We start from the raw sequence: 22,284 nt of genomic DNA on the forward strand, positions 1-22,284 counted from the left end.
TGTGTGTGTGTGTATATATATATATATATATATATATATATATGTATATATATATGCATATATATATATGTATATATATATATATATATATATATATATATATTTATATGTATATATATATATATTATATATATATATATATATACACATTTATTTTCATATATCCAAACACATATTGTTAAAAAAATAAAAGGAATACTTAAAGCACAAGTGTTCCCTTTTTCTGAGCAGTATATATACATATATGCATATATATGTATATATACTAATATACAAATACATACATAGATATATGCATATATATATGCATATATATATATATACATATATATATATATATATATATATATATATATATATATACATATACATATACATATATATACATATATATATATATACATATATATATATTAGAGATGCGCGGATAGGCAATTATTTCATCCGCAACCGCATCAGAAAGTCGTCAACCATCCGCCATCCACCCGATGTAACATTTGATCAGAACCGCATCCGCCCGCACCCGCCCGTTGTTATATATCTAATATAGACGATGCAAGGCATTAGTGAGGTTATAAAGCTTTTGCCTGTTAAAGAAAGGAGACTGATCCAATGCAGTGCAGACATTCGCGTGCCACGCTGTCACGACCCAGACGCACACCAGTGCGCAATCATATGGGAGCCGCGCTGAGCGCACCTCCAAGCGCATCTCGCTGCCGGCGACGGCCGCATATGAGCCCGACGCTCCAGCGCCATCCATTTTCAGGGCTAGTTGATTCGGCAGGTGGGTTGTTACACACTTCTTAGCGGGTTCCGACTTCCATGGCCACCGTCCAGCTGCTGTCTATATCAACCAGGGTGAGCCCCACCCCTTTCGTGAGCGCACTGCCCGCGGAGTGACCCCTGTTACGCGCCCCCGGCAATGGGGGTGGCGGGCAGGTAAGCTGCGCGGGCGGAGCGCGCGGAGTGACCCCTGTTACGAGCCCCCGGCCACGGGGGTGGCGGGCAGGTAAGCTGCTTACCTGCTGCGCGTGACGCCGGCCGCGGCGAAGGCGGACGAGGCGGGGTGTCGGTGCGGTGGGCGCGGTGGTGACCCTGGACGTGCGTCGGGCCCTTCTCGCGGATCGCCTCAGCTACGGCTCCCGGTGGGGCCCTCTCGGGGGAAGGGGCCTCGGTCCCGGACCCCGGCGAGGCGTCCCTTCTCCGCTCCGTAAAAGTGTCATCTCTTTTTTTTTTTTTCTTCTGTTGTGGCATATGCAGCAGGTGCCTGCTCGTTTTTCGTATGTGGGTAACAACATTTAACTATGTATATATATTTCCGAATTGGTTTAACTGCCACCCGCCTGAATCTATTTAAAATCTAATTTTTTTTAATTTCAACCACCCGACCCGACCCGACCCGCGGATAAAATCTAATTTTTTAAAATTTCATCCGCCCGATCCGCGGATAATTTGCGGACTCCGCGGTTGTGCCCGCAAACCGCGCATCTCTAATATATATATACAAACCCCGTTTCCATATGAGTTGGGAAATTGTGTTAGATGTAAATATAAATGGAATACAATGATTTGCAAATCATTTTCAACCCATATTCAGTTGAATATGCTACAAAGACAACATATTTGATGTTCAAACTGATAAAACATTTTTTTTTTGCAAATAATCATTAACTTTAGAATTTGATGCCAGCAACACGTGACAAAGAAGTTGGGAAAGGTGGCAATAAATACTGATAAAGTTGAGGAATGCTCATCAAACACTTATTTGGAACATCCCACAGGTGAACAGGCAAATTGGGAACAAGTGGGTGCCATGATTGGGTACAAAAACAGCTTCCCAAAAAATGCTCAGTCTTTCACAAGAAAGGATGGGGCGAGGTACACCCCTTTGTCCACAACTGCGTGAGCAAATAGTCAAACAGTTTAAGAACAACGTTTCTCAAAGTGCAATTGCAAGAAATTTAGGGATTTCAACATCTACGGTCCATAATATCATCAAAAGGTTCAGAGAATCTGGAGAAATCACTCCACATAAGCGGCATGGCCGGAAACCAACATTGAATGACCGTGACCTTCGATCCCTCAGACGGCACTGTATCAAAAACCAACATCAATCTCAAATGGATGTCACCACAAGGGCTCAGGAACACTTCAGAAAACCACTGTCACTAAATACAGTTTGTCGCTACATCTGGAAGTGCAAGTTAAAGCTCTACTATGCAAAGCGAAAGCCATTTATCAACAACATCCAGAAACTACACCGGCTTCTCTGGGCCCGAGATCATCTAAGATGGACTCATGCAAAGTGGAAAAGTGTTCTGTGGTCTGACGAGTCCACATTTCAAATTGTTTTTGGAAATATTTGACACCGTGTCATCCGGACCAAAGGGGAAGCGAACCATCCAGACTGTTATCGACGCAAAGTTCAAAAGCCAGCATCCATCGAAAATGTGTGGCGCATTATGAAGCGTAAAATACGACAGCGGAGACCCCGGACTGTTGAACAACTGAAGCTCTACATAAAACAAGAATGGGAAAGAATTCCACTTTCAAAGCTTCAACAATTAGTTTCCTCAGTTCCCAATCGTTTAATGAGTGTTGTTAAAAGAAAAGGTGATGTAACACAGTGGTGAACATGCCCTTTCCCAACTACTTTGGCACGTGTTGCAGCCATGAAATTCTAAGTTAATTATTATTTGCAAAAAAAAAAAAAAAGTTTATGAGTTTGAACATCAAATATCTTGTCTTTGTAGTGCATTCAATTGAATATGGGGTTGAAAAGGATTTGCAAATCATTGTATTCCGTTTATATTTACATCTAACACAATTTCCCAACTCATATGGAAACGGGGTTTGTATATTGTTAATGCCATGCGATTGACTGGAGACTGGTTTAGGGTGTTCCTCACCTAAGGATAAGCGGTATAAAAAATGGATGGATGTACAAGTTCATTCTGCAACTTTTCATTAGCCTGTTGATTAGCTGGTCCATTGTGCGTTAGCATTCAGCTCGCGATATTAAAGCCAACCTTCATTCTGTACCATTGTATTGCTTTTTTCAGTTTGTATCAAACTATATTATTAATTTGACATTATTCCTACTTGTATGTGCTCTTCATGTGTATATTGATGTACTTTCCTTTTTGTGCTTAGTTTTACATCGACTTATTTGTGGAGAATATTAAGTCATTTTTTTCCATCTCTAATTCAAAGAACTGTTTGTATATTTGGTAAACTCAATTCCAACATTCAGAGAGGGTAGAATATGGTGCAGCCTGTGTTACATTATACAGAAAGGAGCAACAATTGAAAAATAAAGCAAAAAAAAAACAGTTTTCAGAATAATGGCATTCGTAGTTACTTTTACTAGTAACGTGTCGGGATGTAAGGATATCAAAATCTCACGGTACAATACTATCACGGTATTAATTATTGTGGTATATGTTTAAAAAAAAACGTAAAAATGCCATTGTGTAAAATGAAGCGGCAGGAATGTTTAGGATGTACACACTAACTGTAATTGAACACAAACAATACTAAAATGTTCTAATCATATGTATTACTACAAACATGTATTTGTAAGTGCAAATAATTGTGCGGGGACACCCACTGTTTCAAGCAAATATTAGCTTCCGGTTGAGTGTCTTTAAAGTGACAATGTAGTCATCCAGTGTAAAACAATATTGTTCACATAAGTGCCTTTCAACGTTTACTTTCTGGGAAGCAAAAAAGTGGCGAGTTTTGCAGAACGCAGACTTTCTTACCTCTGCCAAAGAAGTTATTTTTCACCGCTAAAACAATCCAGTGAAAAAATTCAACATACCGTAGTTGCCGTAACTGCCCACACAAACTGCAAGTCTGAGCTAACAGTTGAGCTAAAACTGCTCTGTCTGGGCACTAATGTCAGACGTCACTTAACCAAATTTTAATTAGAAGTTTTCTTAAAGTAACGCTATAGTTACTTACCCAAGTTATTAACTGAATTCATTAAAGAGTAATTTTGTTAGTTATTCAATTACTTTTTTTGGCAAAGTAACTATAATTATTTTTAAAGTAATTTTCCAAACACTGCGAATTGCACATACTTGTTTTTAAATGTATGCATACATTGTTTAAGCATTTTTAAAGATAATATATGCATCATTGACTATATGAAAATTCTATAAGGACGTCATATTGACCCTGTCCCAACTCTTTCTTGTCCCATGCTTTGCCATTGTCCTGCAGTGATAATAGTTGTAAAGAATATATAATGGTGTATTTGCCACCATGGAAAAAAGGGTCACTATAAAGGAGCTACTCGACACTGTGTATGGAAATGCTTATGCTGCACTAACTAGCTAATATTTGGCGACACGTTCATTGCAGGATGTTGCAGTTTGTTACACTAAATTCTGCGTGATATGGCTTGAGTGTGTCAACAGTAAAATGATGCATTGACTAAAAGAATTGTCTTTTCCTGTTAAAAAAAAAAAGTAACATGAAAATAACCATGGTCTATAACAAGCAAGGTATATACACTCAATATGGATGATTGTGAAACTTACCCTACAAATCAACGTCACTTCTCGCTCATTTTTATGTTCACTGTCAGCAATTATAGTCCATAAATCAGGTTTACTTGTTGGTCCTGTACAAAAGGAAAAATAGATACAGTATATACAAGCTCAACATATGTTCAACATAATACAACCCCTGGCAAAAAAATATGGAATCCCCAGACTTAAAGAATGTTCTTTCAGTTTCATTTTGTAGCAAAGCAACACATCAGTTTTTGTAGTAAAAACTATAGTCATTTCAAATGGCAACTTACTGGCTTTAAGGAACACTAAAATAAATCAAGCATACGAACTGTAGTAGCCATTAACAGTTTAAATTTTAGATCTAGCAGAGTGAAAAAAAAAAAAGAACCACTCAATTTGGAGCAAGATACTCTGGAATCACCCCGTAAATTTTAATTTCCAAAGCCAAAACCTGCATCAAATTAAATCTTTTGATCAGTCTGCAATTGAAAAGGAGTGTTCTCACCTTGAAGAGCTGTTGCCCCAGGTGGTTTGACATGAATCATGGCTCAAACACGATTATATATATATATATATATATACATACATACATACATATATGTATGTAGAGTATATATAAATATATATACATACTAGGGCTGGGCGATATTGCCTTTTTTTAATATCGCAATATTTTAAGGCCATATCGCGATACACGATATATATCTCGATATTTTGCCTTAGCCTTGAATGAACACTTGATGCATATAATCACAGCAGTATGATGATTCTATGTGTCTACATTAAAACATTCTTGTTCATACTGCATTAATATATGCTACTTTTAAACTTTCATGCAGAGAAGGAAATCACAACTAAAAAAAATCACTATTTTTTTCATACAGTGTTGATCTGGAAATGTTTGCCTCGGCATTTTGATGGTGTGGACGTGTGGCACCGAACGGAGATATTGACGTGCAGAGTAAGCCCTCTTCATTGTCTAGCAGGTGACTTTTCAAATGATGCTACATATTAGCAGTGTAGCAGAGTGTCCTGGGTTCGCCTATACAGTGTACTTATCTAATAAAATAATAAACGGGAGACATTAGAGCAGGTTCGGCAGCCACCGCTTCTTTAATGTCAACATCACACACCTCCTTCCACAACCACACACACCCTACGTCACAGCCCTACGGCAACAACTCTGGAGGGACAAAACTCCTCCTCCTTACCTAACACTCCGGTAACTTGGGACACCCTGAACTGTTTGTTACAGCAGTAATTCTACTTTTTATAGCAACGCTTTTGCTCCACACTTAACAAATTACGGTTGTCTGTTCGACATCTTCCCACTTGAAACCAAACCACCGCCAGACGATGGACCCCCTGCTGTTTTTTGGGGGAATTAATTATTCCTCCATTTGTTACCATATTCGCACCTTCTTTCTCTTGTATTACCACTCTGTTAGCATCACAGCTAACGTTAGCCATGCTGCTACCTCTCTGCTGGGAGAGGGCGTATACGTATGTGACGTATGACGTGACAGTATGTGACGTGTGTAAGAAGGTGCGCTTGTTTGTCTGTGAGAAGGAGAGACTGGAAAGAGGAGGAGAGCCTGTAGTGTAATGCCCGCAGCTAAAAGCAACTACGTGAGAACGTATACTCGATATCACGATATAGTCATTTTCTATATCGCACAGAGACAAACCCGCGATATATCGCGTATATCGATATATCGCCCAGCCCTAATACATACATACATACAGTACATATATATATATATATGTAGAGTATATATATATATACATATATGTAGAGTATGTATGTATATATATATATATATATATATATATATATATATATACATACTCTACATATATGTATATATATACTCTACATATATATATATATATATATATATATATATATATGTAGAGTATATATATATACATATATGTAGAGTATATATATATATATATATATATATATATATATATATATATATATATATATACATACATACATACTCTATACCAGTGACGTGCAGTCAGGGGAGGCAGGGGAGGTGGGGCCTCACGTGCCATCACGGAAAGAAAAAAAATGTAAAAAGAAAAAAAATTAATTAAATTGTTATATGTTATTTTCCATTTAACTTCACCAGTTTTAGATTATTTTTATTCAAAATCGCTGAATTTTCACATTTGCCGTTTAAATACTGAGAAGAGACTTGCAGTGAGTCAGCAGCCAGTTGAGCCTCACCATGGATTGCGCAATGACTCGGCTAACTGCTGGCCTGCTGTGCAGTGAGACCGCATTGCTATATGAATTATATTATACATTTCCATAGTTTAGTTAGCTGAGGTATATAATGTACAGTGTATTTTGTCAACAACTGTATGTGTGTAACGTATTTCTTGTGCTGAGCAATCATAAAACGGCTGCGAAGACGCACTGGGTGAGGCTCGCAGTAATCCCGCCTCATGGTGGTAGAGGGCGCTAGTGATCCCAGGGATCATTCTTGCGACTACTCGGCTGCAGAATAAGTGACAACAAGCAGCAACAGTTAGCAAGTCAAGTGCAGCGGCAGGGATCGTTTATTTTTTCCTCTCGCCTGGACTTTTAACATGGAGGATTACATATCTAAAATAAAACAGTTTTCTAAACTGGACTTTCAATCGAAGCAGGAGGTAATAATTAAAAGAAGATCTCCATTGAGACAGAGAGACTTTTAAAACTGAAGAAAGATAAGGAAGACTTATCGATGCTTTTGTTCAGAAGGAGCGGAGCATGGATTTCATTTATAAGTAAAGGTAAGACCATAATAATGTTTTTTTAATTAAATGTGCTTTTTTGTGTGCTACAGTTTGTATGTGTAAAGTTAAAGTTAAGTTAAAGTACCAATGATTGTCAAACACACTAGGTGTGGTGAAATTTGTCCTCTGCATTTGACCCATCACCTTGATCACCACCTGGGAGGTGAGGGGAGCAGTGAGCAGCAGCGGTGCCGTGCCCGGGAATCATTTTTGGTGATTTAACTCCCAATTCCAACCCTTGATGCTGAGTTCCAAGCAGGGAAGAATGCTGGTATGAGCTTTTAAACATAACCCGTTAACTGCTGCCAATCAAATGGTGAATAAGATACTCTTTAGGGTTCATATGTTTGTAAATCTGACTGTGATGAGGTCAGTGCCTCACTAGCCATGAACCTCGCAGCACGTCACTGCTCTATATTCTACATATATATATACACATACATATCCTACACATATATACATATATACATATATATATATATATATATATATACAAAGAGCAGCTCGAAGACCTCCATGAAGAATAAAAATAAAGGACCCAGATTTCCCTCGCCCGGACGCGGGTCACCGGGGCCCCCCTCCGGAGCCAGGCCCAGAGGCGGGGCACGATGGCGAGCGCCTGGTGGCCGGGCCTGTCCCCATGGGGCCCGGCCGGGCACAGCCCGAAGAGGCAACGTGGGTCCCTTCTCCAATGGGCTCACCACCCATAGCAGGGGCCATAGAGGTCGGGTGCAGTGTGAGCTGGGCGGCAGCCGAAGGCAGGGCACTTGGCGGTCCGATCCTCGGCTACAGAAGCTAGCTCTTGGGACGTGGAACGTCACCTCGCTGGGGGGGAAGGAGCCTGAGCTAGTGCGCGAGGTCGAGAAGTTCCGGCTAGATATAGTCGGACTCACCTCGGCGCACAGCAAGGGCTCTGGAACCAGTTCTCTCGAGAGGGGCTGGACTCTCTTCCACTCTGGCGTTGCCGGCAATGAGAGGCGACGAGCTGGGGTGGCAATTCTTGTTTCCCCCCGGCTCAGAGCCTGCACGTTGGAGTTCAACCCGGTGGACGAGAGGGTAGCTTCCCTCCGTCTTCGGGTGGGGGGAAGGGTCCTGACTGTAGTTTGCGCTTACGCGCCAAACGGCAGCTCAAAGTACCCACCCTTTTTGGATTCGCTCGAGGGAGTACTTGAGAGTGCCTCCCCGGGTGATTCCCTCGTTCTACTGGGGGACTTCAATGCTCATGTTGGCAGCGACAGTGAAACCTGGAGAGGCGTGATTGGGAAGAATGGCCGCCCGGATCTGAACCCGAGTGGTGTTTTGTTATTGGACTTTTGTGCCCGTCACAGATTGTCCATAATGAACACCATGTTCAAACATAAGGGTGTCCATATGTGCACTTGGCACCAGGACACCCTAGGCCGCAGTTCCATGATCGACTTTGTAGTTGTGTCATCGGATTTGCGGCCTCATGTTTTGGACACTCGGGTGAAGAGAGGGGCGGAGCTTTCAACCGATCACCACTTGGTGGTGAGTTGGCTGAGATGGTGGGGGAGGATGCCGGACAGACCTGGCAGGCCCAAACGCATTGTGAGGGTTTGCTGGGAACGTCTGGCAGAGTCTCCTGTCAGAGAGAGTTTCAATTCCCACCTCCGGAAGAACTTTGAACATGTCACGAGGGAGGTGCTGGACATTGAGTCCGAGTGGACCATGTTCCGCGCCTCTATTGTCAAGGCAGCTGATTGGAGCTGTGGCCGCAAGGTAGTTGGTGCCTGTCGTGGCGGTAATCCTAGAACCCGTTGGTGGACACCGGCGGTGAGGGATGCCGTCAAGCTGAAGAAGGAGTCCTATCGGGTTCTTTTGGCTCGTAGGACTCCTGAGGCAGCGGACAGGTACCGACAGGCCAAGCAGTGTGCGGCTTCAGCGGTTGCGGAGGAAAAAACTCGGACATGGGAGGAGTTCGGGGAAGCCATGGAAAACGACTTCCGGACGGCTTCGAAGCGATTCTGGACCACCATCCGCCGCCTCAGGAAGGGGAAGCAGTGCACTATCAACACCGTGTATGGTGAGGATGGTGTTCTGCTGACCTCGACTGCGGATGTTGTGGATCGGTGGAGAGAATACTTCGAAGACCTCCTCAATCCCACCAACACGTCTTCCTATGAGGAAGCAGTGCCTGGGGAATCTGTGGTGGGCTCTTCTATTTCTGGGGCTGAGGTTGCTGAGGTAGTTAAAAAGCTCCTCGGTGGCAAGGCCCCGGGGGTGGATGAGACCCGCCCGGAGTTCCTTAAGGCTCTGGATGCTGTGGGGCTGTCTTGGTTGACAAGACTCTGCAGCATCGCGTGGACATCGGGGGCGGTGCCTCTGGATTGGCAGACCGGGGTGGTGGTTCCTCTCTTTAAGAAGGGGAACCGGAGGGTGTGTTCTAACTATCGTGGGATCACACTCCTCAGCCTTCCCGGTAAGGTCTATTCAGGTGTACTGGAGAGGAGGCTACGCCGGATAGTCGAACCTCGGATTCAGGAGGAACAGTGTGGTTTTCGTCCTGGTCGTGGAACTGTAGACCAGCTCTATACTCTCGGCAGGGTCCTTGAGGGTGCATGGGAGTTTGCCCAACCAGTCTACATGTGCTTTGTGGACTTGGAGAAGGCATTCGACCGTGTCCCTCGGGAAGTCCTGTGGGGAGTGCTCAGAGAGTATGGGGTATCGGACTGTCTGATTTTGGCGGTCCGCTCCCTGTATGATCAGTGTCAGAGCTTGGTCCGCATTGCCGGCAGTAAGTCGGACACGTTTCCAGTGAGGGTTGGACTCCGCCAAGGCTGCCCTTTGTCACCGATTCTGTTCATAACTTTTATGGATAGAATTTCTAGGCGCAGTCAAGGCGTTGAGGGGATCCGGTTTGGTGGCTGCAGGATTAGGTCTCTGCTTTTTGCAGATGATGTGGTCCTGATGGCTTCATCTGGCCAGGATCTTCAGCTCTCGCTAGATCGGTTCGCAGCCGAGTGTGAAGCGACTGGGATGAGAATCAGCACCTCCAAGTCCGAGTCCATGGTTCTCGCCCGGAAAAGGGTGGAGTGCCATCTCCGGGTTGGGGAGGAGACCCTGCCCCAAGTGGAGGAGTTGAAGTACCTCGGAGTCTTGTTCACGAGTGAGGGAAGAGTGGATCGTGAGATCGACAGGCGGAGAGATCGACAGGCGGATCGGTGCGGCATCTTCAGTAATGCGGACGCTGTATCGATCCGTTGTGGTGAAGAAGGAGCTGAGCCGGAAGGCAAAGCTCTCAATTTACCGGTCGATCTACGTTCCCATCCTCACCTATGGTCATGAGCTTTGGGTTATGACCGAAAGGACAAGATCACGGGTACAAGCGGCAGAAATGAGTTTCCTCCGCTGGGTGGCAGGGCTCTCCCTTAGAGATAGGGTGAGAAGCACTGTCTTCCGCGGGGAGCTCAAAGTAAAGCCGCTGCTCCTCCACATCGAGAGGAGCCAGATGAGGTGGTCCGGGCATCTGGTCAGGATGCCACCCGATCGCCTCCCTTGGGAGGTGTTTAGGGCACGTCCGACCGGTAGGAGGCCACGGGGAAGACCCAGGACACGTTGGGAAGACTATGTCTCCCGGCTGGCCTGGGAACGCCTCGGGATCCCCCGGGAAGAGCTGGACGAGGTGGCTGGGGAGAGGGAAGTCTGGGCTTCCCTGCTTAAGCTGCTGCCCCCGCGACCCGACCTCGGATAAGCGGAAGAAGATGTATGGATGTATGGATGGATGGATGGATGGATATATATATATATATATATATATATATATATATATATATATATATATACACTCTACATACATATATATATATATATACATATATATATATGTATGTAGAGTATGTGTATATATATATATGTATATATATATATATTGTATGTAGAGTATATATATATGTATGTATATATATATGTATATATAAATATATATATATACTGTGTATATATATATATTGTATGTAGAGTATATATATATATATATATATATATATATATATATATATATATATATATATATATATATATATATATATATATACACACATTATATATATGTATATATATATACACACATACCGTATTTTCCGCACTATAAGGCGCACCTAAAAACCACAATTTTTCTCAAAAGCTGACAGTGCGCCTTATAACCCGGTGCGCTTTATTACGATTCATTTTCATAAAGTTTCGATCTCGCAACTTCGGTAAACAGCCGCCATCTTTTTTCCCGGTAGAACAGGAAGCGCTTCTTCTTCTACGCAAGCAACCGCCAAGGAAAGCACCCGCCCCCATAGAACAGGAAGCGCTTCTTCTTCTACTGTAAGCTACCACCCGCCCCCGGAAGAAGAAGAAAAAACGCGCGGATATCACCGTACGTTTCATTTCCTGTTTACATCTGTAAAGACCACAAAATGGCTCCTACTAAGCGATCCGGTTCATAAAAAGACGCAATCTCTCCATCCGCACACGGATTACTACCGTATTTCACAGCTGATATTCCTGTGAACCGCACTGTGGAACGGGAGCACGTACGGTGAATATTCGCACCACAGGGAATGAGAAGTCATCCTTCACTGTGGTTCTAGCTTGCCATGCTAACTTCCACCCATGGTGATATTCAAAAGGAAGACCTTGCCAAAAGAGACCTTTCCAGCCGGCGTCATCATAAAAGCTAACTCGAAGGGATGGATGGATGAAGAAAAGATGAGCGAGTGGTTAAGGGAAGTTTACGCGAAGAGGCCGGGTGGCTTTTTTCACACAGCTCCGAAGGCGAACACACCTTCACTAAGACGGGCAGACAGCGCCGGACGACATACGCCAACATTTGCCAGTGGATCGTAAATGCCTGGGCAGATATTTCGGTCACAACTGTGGTCCGAGCTTTCCGGAAGGCAGGATTCACAGAACAACAGCGACACTGACTCCCGATGACTTCGACGAGACGGAACCGGCCATTTTGGATACCACGCTTGCGCAACTTTTCAATTCGGACACCGAAGACGAAGAATTCGAAGGATTTACGAATGAAGAATAACTTCAGAAGGTGAGCGCTATGTTTATTTTGTGTGTTGTGACATTAACGTTCGAGCAACATTATGTTACTATTGCTCTACACCATTTTGAATTTTACTATGTTTGTGATTGCACATTTGCGTACATTTTGGGACAGAGTTGTTAGAACGCTGGTTTTCAATATATTATTAAAGTTTGACTGAACTATCTGACTGTTTTTTTGACATTCACTTTAGCGCAGCGTTTTTTTGACATTCACTTTAGCGCAGCGTAGGCGCGGCTTATAGTCCGGGGCGGCTTATTGGTGGACAAAATTATGAAATATGTAATTCATAGAAGGTGCGGCTAATAATCCGCTGCGCCTTATAGTGCGGAAAATACGGTATATATATATATATATATATATATACACACACACACACACACACACACACACACACACACATATATATATATATATATATATATATATATATATGTGTGTGGAGTGGGAGAGTTTAGGCACATGGCTAATTCAAATATGATTTCTATACTTAAATGGGGATGTGGACACGAAGTGGCACAGCCATTACAACATGTGCGCTCAATTCCACTTGGATTGGGATGTACAATACAATTGTGTTGGATTAATTTGTGCGCACACTTCAATACGCCTGAATTTTTTGGTATGACATTTTCAAGATTTGAGCGTATACAATTTTTTAGTAGGAAATCCACGCAAGTCTTAAATATATGAGGCCCCAGGAGGTTAAGGTTAGCCTTCCCCATCCATTCTAAAACAAGTTTGGATATATATTTGGGATTATTGCCAATTGTGTCCAAGCATCCAGTTTTTATTGTTAAAAAATCATTGGAGATGTAAAAGATGTACCTTGTATCATAATTACTCCTTAGAAAAAGCATTATTTAAGTAAAAGTAAGTAAGTAAAATTAACATCACATTTATTCCCATGACGATTGCATATATAAAACTCTAACCCAAACGGTGGTGGTAAAATACTTTTTTCTATTGATGATACGAGATACTTACGGTCTTCAGGTGTTTCTTTGGTAACTCTGGGACTCCAGTCGCTCCAATATCCGTGGTCCTTTTTAGTGTTTTTACAGCGTATTTGAATGGCATAGACTGTGTCTGGTTGTAGGTTTTGGAGTCTGAATGACTGTATGTCTTCAGCAATATCCTCATCAGGTACCTAAACCAAACAAATATATGCATTAACTAAAGTTACACCATAGCAAATTAAAAAGATGGTTTGACAAAAACAGTCTCAGCAAAACTAAAAGAATGCTTTTCGGTAACAGTAGAACTTAAAGTCAAACACAAATACAAATACACTCTAGATCGAGTAGACCAGGGGTAGGGAATCTATGCTCTAGAGCCAGATATGGCTCTTTTGATGGCTGCATCTGGCTCTCAGATAAATCTTTGCTGACATTGCTTAACACGATAAGTAATTAATAATTCCGCTGGTAATCACAGTGTTAAAAATAACGTTTAAAATATAAAACATTCTCATGCGTTTTAATCCATCCATTCGTTTTCTATCGCACCTGTTCAAGAAGTCGCATTATTGTTAAGAAGTATTGTATTTATTATTGGTTAGCTTCAGAATAACAATGTTATTAAAAAGAATAAGAGACTTATTACACTCCAAAAATGTTGGTCTTACTTAAAAATGCTCGCATTTAGTTGTATTCAGTGTTAAAAAATATTATATGGCTCTCACGGAAATACATTTTAAAATATTTGGCCAAAAGGGTTCCCGACCCCTGGAGTAGACGTTGAAAGGGTAAAAGAAACACTTTTTTTTGGTGGGATAATAGATGAGAAAATGAACTGGAAATTTCATAAAATTATTTAACATAAAGTGGCAAAAATATTTCAATAACAAATAATGCAGAATACGCTCCAGACCAAAAAACACTCAATTTCCTCCACTGCTCGCTGTGTTACCCTGTCTAAGCTGTGTAGAAATATGGGGAAATAATTACAGAAGCCCACATTATTCGCTAATCGTGTTACAAAAAAGGTCAGTCAGAATAATACATAATGTTGGATACAGAGAACATAGAAACCTTTTGTTTATTGAAGCAAAATGATTGAAATTCAATGATTTGGTGTAATTACAAACAGCTATAATTACGCACAAAGCAAACTATAATCTGTTGCTCAAGAATGTACAACAATTCTTCTCAACAAAAAAGGCGAAATACAACCTTAAAGAAAAAGCTAATTTAAAATGTGTATTCATGTACAACACCAGTATGTGGAATTGAATTATGGAACGGATTAAACAAAGAAGTCAAACAATGTACTAATATGACCCAGTTTAAGAGGCTTCTCAAACAACTAGTGTTTACAGAGTACAAGGAAGAGGAATTTTGATAAATGTCTCAAACTTTATTGAAATGAGATGTGATTTAACTCATTAGGTGAATACTAACTGAAGCAACTATTTATTAAAATAACTGCTGTATTTAGAATGCATTGATGTAAAATTAATTAACTGATTATAAGAACTGCTGAATTTAGAATAAATTGATGTAAATTGAGACAAATATGAGAACAGGAAGTGAACATACATGTGTTAGTAAACACTATAAATTGCAAAAAGGGTTAGGATTAAATAAGCTTAGCTTCTTACTTTATCCCACTACTTTTTGAACATGTTGTGAAGAGGATTAGAATGAGAAAATATGTAATGTAATATATTGTCGGTTTATACATAAACCAATAAACCATCCATCCATCCATTGTTCTACCGCTTTTCTCTCTCGGCGTTGCAGGGGTGACTGGAACCTATCCCAGCGGCATTCGGGCGGAAGACGGGGTACACCCTGGACAAGTCCCAACTCATCGATATATAGACAACATTCTTACTTATATTCACATACTAGGGGCAATTTAGTGTTGCCAATCATCCTATCCCCAGGTGCATGTCTTTGGAGGTGGGAGGAAGCCGGAGTACTGGCAGGGGTCGAGCGAGAAGCACCAGCGGCGACCTGGGAGCGATTCCGACAGGGGGGCCCAGTGAGAGACACCAGTGGAGGCTTGGAATGCCTCTGACAGCAGGTAAACGAGAGACAAGCCAGCGGTGACCCGGGAGCAGCTCCAACAACAAGGCCAAGTGAGCAACAACAGCCAAGCTGAAAAAGAACTACACGTATAAGATTCCATTTGGAGAAGCTGAAGAACCCTAAGATTGCAGCGATATTTGAGCCAAATGTAGGTGGGAAGTTCGCTGCGCTCAGCTTACTAGAGAATGACAACATCAAACAAGCCCTTCATAAGTCTGAAACAGAGGCCCTGGGGAAGAGCAGAAAGAAATACAAGCCATGGGTCATTGATGACATCTCAGGTCTTTGTGACGTCAGGAGAGACCTCAAGAAATTCAAGAAAGTTGACCCTGACGCAGCTCAGAGATACAGTGCTGTCAACAAGAATTATCAGAACAAAAATGAAGGAAGCCAAAGATAACTTAATCTCTGACCAGTCACTACGTTTCCATGCACTAAATTAGTCTGATTTCTCAATTAGGATTTTTGTATTTTCACACCTACGTGTGAAGTCCCAGTGTCCATGCACTATGTTTAACGTCACTATTGGTCATACGCTGTTTGCCTTCCGTACACCCTTTTAGCGCGGATAAATGTATGGCTTTTCCGGTTGACCTATGACGTCACTCTAGGCATCTGCGGCTCCTTTGCAAGTTACCAGCCGAGCTGTGTTGTACCTGATGTCCGCTGTAATATTGGTACGGATTACAAATATTATGTCTCTAATGGCTATGCTGATGTTAAATAACAAACAGCATCAAGAAATTATCTTAGATTGCGCTACGAACATGACGCTACTACTAAGAATGTATCAGAGCGGGTGCAGCTTCGAAGCAAAGAAAGACCAGCGGGAGAGATTTTTTTTCTAAGTAATTGTGGAAACAAAACTTTTGAATGTCTCCAAGTTAATTCATAAGGTTTTGTGGATTGATGGAAGGAGTTTTAAATCCAAAGGAAAAGACCATTTGTGCCCTGACTGATATTGTTCAAGATGAGGCTTGCTATTGTTCTGGGCTATCTTGCCAGTTGTATGGAGTAGAGTTGTTGTTAATCAGTTTGGAGTGCACAAATCAGCGTGAAGAGGTTTGTGTACGCTTTATTATTTTCCTTGTAATATATATACCTGCTTCATTGTCGTCCATCTCATTTGTATTTAGTTCGGGAGTCCGAGTTAAGCCGGCATTCTCCATTTCCTTAGCTACCTACCTTAGCTTCTTAAATGAATTAATATGTTTTTATTGACTGGTGTATGCTATACGGTTATACCCCGCGCGTTGAGACTGACACATGCGCAATGTGAAGGGTCCCCTACGGCGCACACAACACCTCGAGAGAGGTTTCCAATCGCATAATCCAGGTGTGTTCGTCCGACTTTTCAAAAACCAAACACGATCGGATTAAGGTGTTTCCATGGGTTATAAAATGCTTATTTAGAGCGGAACTATTTGAGAAATAAGACTAATAACTGAAGACACTGACGACAACTCAGCAACCTAGGGCTGATCTCTCCTCACAGAAAAGGCAGCTGTAATTGGAAGATGGACAGAGTATTGCAGTGAACTCTATAATTACAGCTAGAACCTAGCTAGACAATGCAAGCAACTACAACAGGGAGATGCACTATTACTACACGAAGAGGTGGAGGAAGCTGTGCGTACACTTAAAGGGGAACTGCACTTTTTTTTTTGAATTTTGCCTATTATTCACAATCATTATGAAAGACATGACAGAGGATTTTGTATTTAGTTTGCATTCTAACTATTAAATACATTACATCAAGTCTGCTTACTAGGGGTGTGGGAAAAAAATCGATTCGAATTCAAATCGCGATTCTCACGTTGTGCGATTCAGAATCGATTCTTATTTTTAAAAAATCTATTTTTTTTTTTTTTTTAATTAATCAATCCAACAAAACATTACACAGCAATACCATAACAATGCAATCCAATTCCAAAACCAAACCCGACCCAGCAGCACTCAGAACTGCAATAAACAGAGCAATTGAGACACAAACACGACACAGAACAAACCAAAAGTAGTGAAACAAAAATTTATATTATCAACAACAGTATCAATATTACAATTTCAACATAGCAGTGATTAAAAATCCCTCATTGACATTATCATTGGACATTTATAAAAATAAAAATAAAAATAACAATAGTGTCAGTGGCTTACACTTGCATCACATCTCATAAGCTTGACAACACACTTTGTCCAATATTTTCACAAAGATGAAACAAGTCATATTTTTGGTTCATTTAATAGTTAAAACAAATTGACATTATTGAAATCAGTTGATAAAACATTGTCCTTTACAATTATAAAAGCTTTTTACAAAAATCTACTACTCTGCTTGCATGTCAGCAGACTGGGGTAGATCCTGCTGAAATCCGATGTATTGAATGAATATAGAATTGTTTTGAATCGGGAAAATATTGTTTTTTAATCGAGAATCGCGTTGAATAAAAAAAAAAATCAATTTTGAATCGAATCGTGACCCTAAGAATCGATATTGAATCAAATCGTGGGACACCCAAAGATTCACAGCTCTACTGCTTACAATGGAGCCTATGAGAGCCGTTAAATTCTGCATATAGAGCCCCTAAAAAACATTCAAAAACCTCCGTTAGGGTTTTATTTATTTTTTGTCCTGTCCAGCTACTCAGGCAAATCGTATTGTTGATGTAAATGTTCATATTTGCTGTACAGATTTACTTTACAAAAGGGAAGTGTGGGATACTTCTCCTGTTACCTTATTGGTATTTGACTTTATTAAATGGATTTAAAACGATCACAACAACAGAAATGCATCATCACCTCTGTTAGGGTTTTATATACATAATGTAAGTATATATGTAATGTAGTAACACGCATATTTAGATTACCATTTAATAGTTACGTATTTTGATCATTTTAAGTATATGTGGCGCATTAATTCCAAATACGCATCACCTTTGCTTTGTTTCCCCTTCAGCACTGATTTCTGCTCACTGCAGACTTTATGAGATCCAACAAACATAATAACACATCACTTACTGTGCAAGGTCTGCTGTCATTAAAATGCCGACTGCTGGGATGTTTATATATTCCCATTTAGATTAAAAATGTCTCATAACACTCGCAAAAAAATGGGTGAAGAAACAGATGACATAGATATGATAGGAGGCAGTGAAGAAGAACGCCAAGACCTCACAACCGAGTTGAAGATGGCATCAGCAGCTTATGGAATGGAAGTCAGCTCGGAAAAAAGTAAGGTCATTGTGAACAGCTCCAGTCAACAACCAACGACCAACATCATGCTGAACGGCTAGACACTTGAAGAAGTGGAAACCTTCAAGTACTCGGGCTCCACACTATGCAAAGATGGCAGCTCCGCAAGGGAAATTAGAACAAGACTCAACCTGGTCTCATCTGCCATGACAAGACTGACTGTGATCTGGAGAAGCAACTCCATCAGCCTCCCCGTGAAGATTAAGCTGTACAGGTCCTTGGTGCTTTCCATCCTCCTCTAAGGATGTGAAAGCTGGACACTCAGCGCAAAAAATCCAGGCGTTTGAGCAGGCTGTTTCAGAGGCTTCTTTGCATTTCATACAAAAAGCACAAGACCAATGATTACGTTAGGCAGGAAGTTGACACCCACGCAGGCAGACAAAAGCCCTTACTTACAAATGTAAGACGCCGCAAGCTTGGTTTGGCCACATTTCCCGTCACGACTCTTTGCCCAAGACCATCCTCCAAGGTGCAGTCGAGGGCAAACGTTGCAGAGGCAGACAACGCAAGGCCTGGGTCAACAACGTCAAAGAGTGGACCAGCCATACCCCAGCTGCCCTACTGCGCTTGCCCGAAAACCGTGAGTGGTGGAAAGTTGTCCTACGATCTCTGGTCCCGGGATGAATGAGTGAGTGACGGATTTTAGCAGCATTTCAAAGTTGTAACAAGGACAACTGAAGATAGACTACTATTGACATCGGCGATGACAGCCTTCACATGGCCTCCTCCAGGAGTAGCAAAAAATAGTGCAATACCAGCTTGTGAAACTAATGTTGTCACCCCGCTGGCAGACCAGGGCGCAAGAGGCTAGAGTGATAACGAAAACAAACAATAAGAAAAATAGATACCGTATTTTTCGGAGTATAAGTCGCACCTGCCGAAAATGCATAATAAAGGGAAAAAAACATATATAAGTCGCACTGGAGCCCGGCCAAACTATGAAAAAAACTGCGACTTATAGTCCGAAAAATACGGTATATATTTTTTGATAATAAAAAATATCTAACTACTGTAGTATCAAACACTTGGTTTCGTTGCTGTTGATATTTTTATTGATGTGCCCACCACTGTTTACATTCAAGATATCCAACTTACCAGTTACGGGTTAGCATATCCTCCTACGGTGTGTAACATAGCATCTTTAGCTATTCATCGTCCTGCTTTTAAGAAACTTAGCTTATTTGCGGTCATGGAGGCGAGAATTAATCATTTTAAAGTAGCTTTAAGGATGTTAGCGGCTAGCAAGCTAGTGAGGACTCAGCAGTGCATTGAGAATGCATCTGTTAGCTTGTCAAATATGTAGGACACAGCTTAAAGGTTTCATCGACAAACATTATCACCATCTGACAATAGTTTTAAAAACTACCGTCGGGCAAATTCACATCATTTATATCGTCCATATCGCCCAACCCTATCTATAAGCTCTACAAATGAAAACAGAAAAAGATAAACATATTTAAACACTCAAAATTAAAATGGGCCTCTCAGAAGTCAGAACTATTTAAAAAGTAGATTGTGTGTCTATTTTTTTACCGTAAATTCCGGACTATAAGCTGCTACTTTTTTCTTACGCTTTGAACCAAGCGGCTTATAAACCGGGGCGGCTAATTTATAGATTTTTCTTTGCTGACGGCCATAATGCAAATAGTTTTCATAAAACACAGGCAAAGACACTCAAAAGGTGTGTTACTTAGTGTTATGGCACCATCCTTTGGACAAAATTTACCATGAATTGATTTACGTAGACCCCGACTTATACAAGTTGAAAAACTTATTCGGGTGTTACTATTTAGTGGTCAATTGTACGGAATATGTACTGTACTGTGCAATCTACTAATAAAAGTTTCAATCAATCAATCAAAAAGCACTCACTGCAGGTGTTGCAGGGTGAATGTCTACAGTATTTTCTTTCTGCAGAGGCCAGTTGTGGGTGTTGTATACATGGTGCAATTGTATGTGCTTTTTATTTATTGCTCTTTTTTTGTTTTCTATTTTTATAGCTGTATGTATAAATAGTACATTTGAAGTGGCAACTCCTTGCATGAGTGTTATACTCCTTTAATGTATTTGATGTCCTTGTTTTCTTTAATGTTTCACTCTTGTTTCATTCCAAGATGGCACCGCAGATGGCCGTCACAGTACTGATTATGATTGGCCATACGAATCTCAAAAATGGCATACACAATTCTGGAGGGGCTCCATTTTTCAAATGGCAACAAAAAGGGCTATGGCAATGAAAACAAACACACTTACGTTAATCCAATTGTCAGATCCATTCAGGCAGTACCTGATATGGTACTTTAATATGAAATAGTCTTTGACAATTGGGGGGGTCCAGTTTATGAGAAGAGAAGTGGGAAGTGTTTCATCCGGAAGGACTTTCACACCAGATGGAGGGTTTGTTTTAACTGCAAAAGAGACAACAGCACATAGTCATCTTGTACACAGTCTTCTAATCCTAAGAAACAGACAAAGAGGGATTTCCTTTCATTAAAAAAGCAATTTTGTTTTAATATTTGTCCAATCAGGATTTATTTTTTTTACAAAAAAAAATTAAATTCTAAATAGCCACCAAACACTGACTTTTTAGTATGTAAAACTTGGTGGAAAAAGTTAGCACACCCTTGAGTTATTAGTGTCAGTTTTTTCCCCATTGCATCACAAATTTTTGCTACCTTCTTATTTTTTTACATTCCAAATGTTTTTTATCCAAAAATATGCTGCGGCACAACAAAACCCTAGTTGCGGGCTGCATTTAGGCCCCTCCTTGTGTTAATGTTTTCTGCATGGCCAGATAATTCTCAAGTTTAAAAGACATGTAATTGCATGCAGTACATGCCATATTCCAGATCTGGCCCTTGAGTTTGTCACTTGTGATGTAGTGTGCTGAACAGTGGTTTTCAAACTTTTCAGTTACATACCGTTTTAGATATTTGACCTGAAGCCATTTACCCCATACTCCTGCACACTTAAAATCATAAACCATTGTCTGTAAGCACAAAATAAACCAACTCACATTTAATTATTTCTTACCTGTTTGACATATGTTAATAGAGTTTTTTGGGGGGAAAGCAACTCTTTATCGAAAAGCGAGTCATCCTTGATTGTTTTTTCATGAACTTACACACAAACAGCAGAACATGTACCAGTTAGGTGACAAATTGGGTTCCCCCACTCCTGCTGCAGAAAAGTGAGTGACAGTAACAACTATTATTGGCAGAGCTGTTGATCAGTCCAAAAGGTGGAATGTGAGTCGGTCACGGGGGGTTTGATTTTACTGTATCAGAAGTTGGACAGATTGGCGCCACAGTTATTTTTTAATCATCATATGTAGGTTCGGTATCTCGTCCGCTGCTTCCAAACAAAACATTAAATACCAGATGCTCCAACTTCGTAATGTTTACGATTGACTTCAAAACGCAAACATTACTCCAATAGCAAAACAGTGATGTCGGAAGAAAAAAGGACTATAGAGACAAATATAGTGAGGCATTGTGAGGTCAAAAAATAAATAAATAAATAATAATAATTATATATATGTATATATATATATATATATATATATATATATATATATGCACATACATACTGTACATATATGCACACACACACA

At 40.9% G+C, this 22,284-nt stretch overlaps 1 protein-coding gene across 1 annotated transcript in view; it reads right to left on the bottom strand.

Annotated features, from left to right (window-relative positions):
- Positions 1-22,284, bottom strand: part of il6st (interleukin 6 cytokine family signal transduce) — a 63,614-nt gene that overhangs the window by 21,177 nt on the left and 20,153 nt on the right. Inside the window, exons 6-8 of the mRNA XM_061980673.2 lie at positions 20,925-21,079; positions 13,372-13,534; positions 4,548-4,630 (exon numbers count right to left, since the gene is read on the bottom strand). Coding sequence (XP_061836657.2) covers positions 4,548-4,630; positions 13,372-13,534; positions 20,925-21,079 — 401 coding nt within the window. The remainder of the gene's footprint in view (positions 1-4,547; positions 4,631-13,371; positions 13,535-20,924; positions 21,080-22,284) is intronic.

The sequence above is a fragment of the Nerophis lumbriciformis genome, linkage group LG20 (genome assembly GCF_033978685.3).
Source record: "Nerophis lumbriciformis linkage group LG20, RoL_Nlum_v2.1, whole genome shotgun sequence".
NCBI classification, from domain to species: Eukaryota; Metazoa; Chordata; class Actinopteri; order Syngnathiformes; family Syngnathidae; genus Nerophis; species Nerophis lumbriciformis.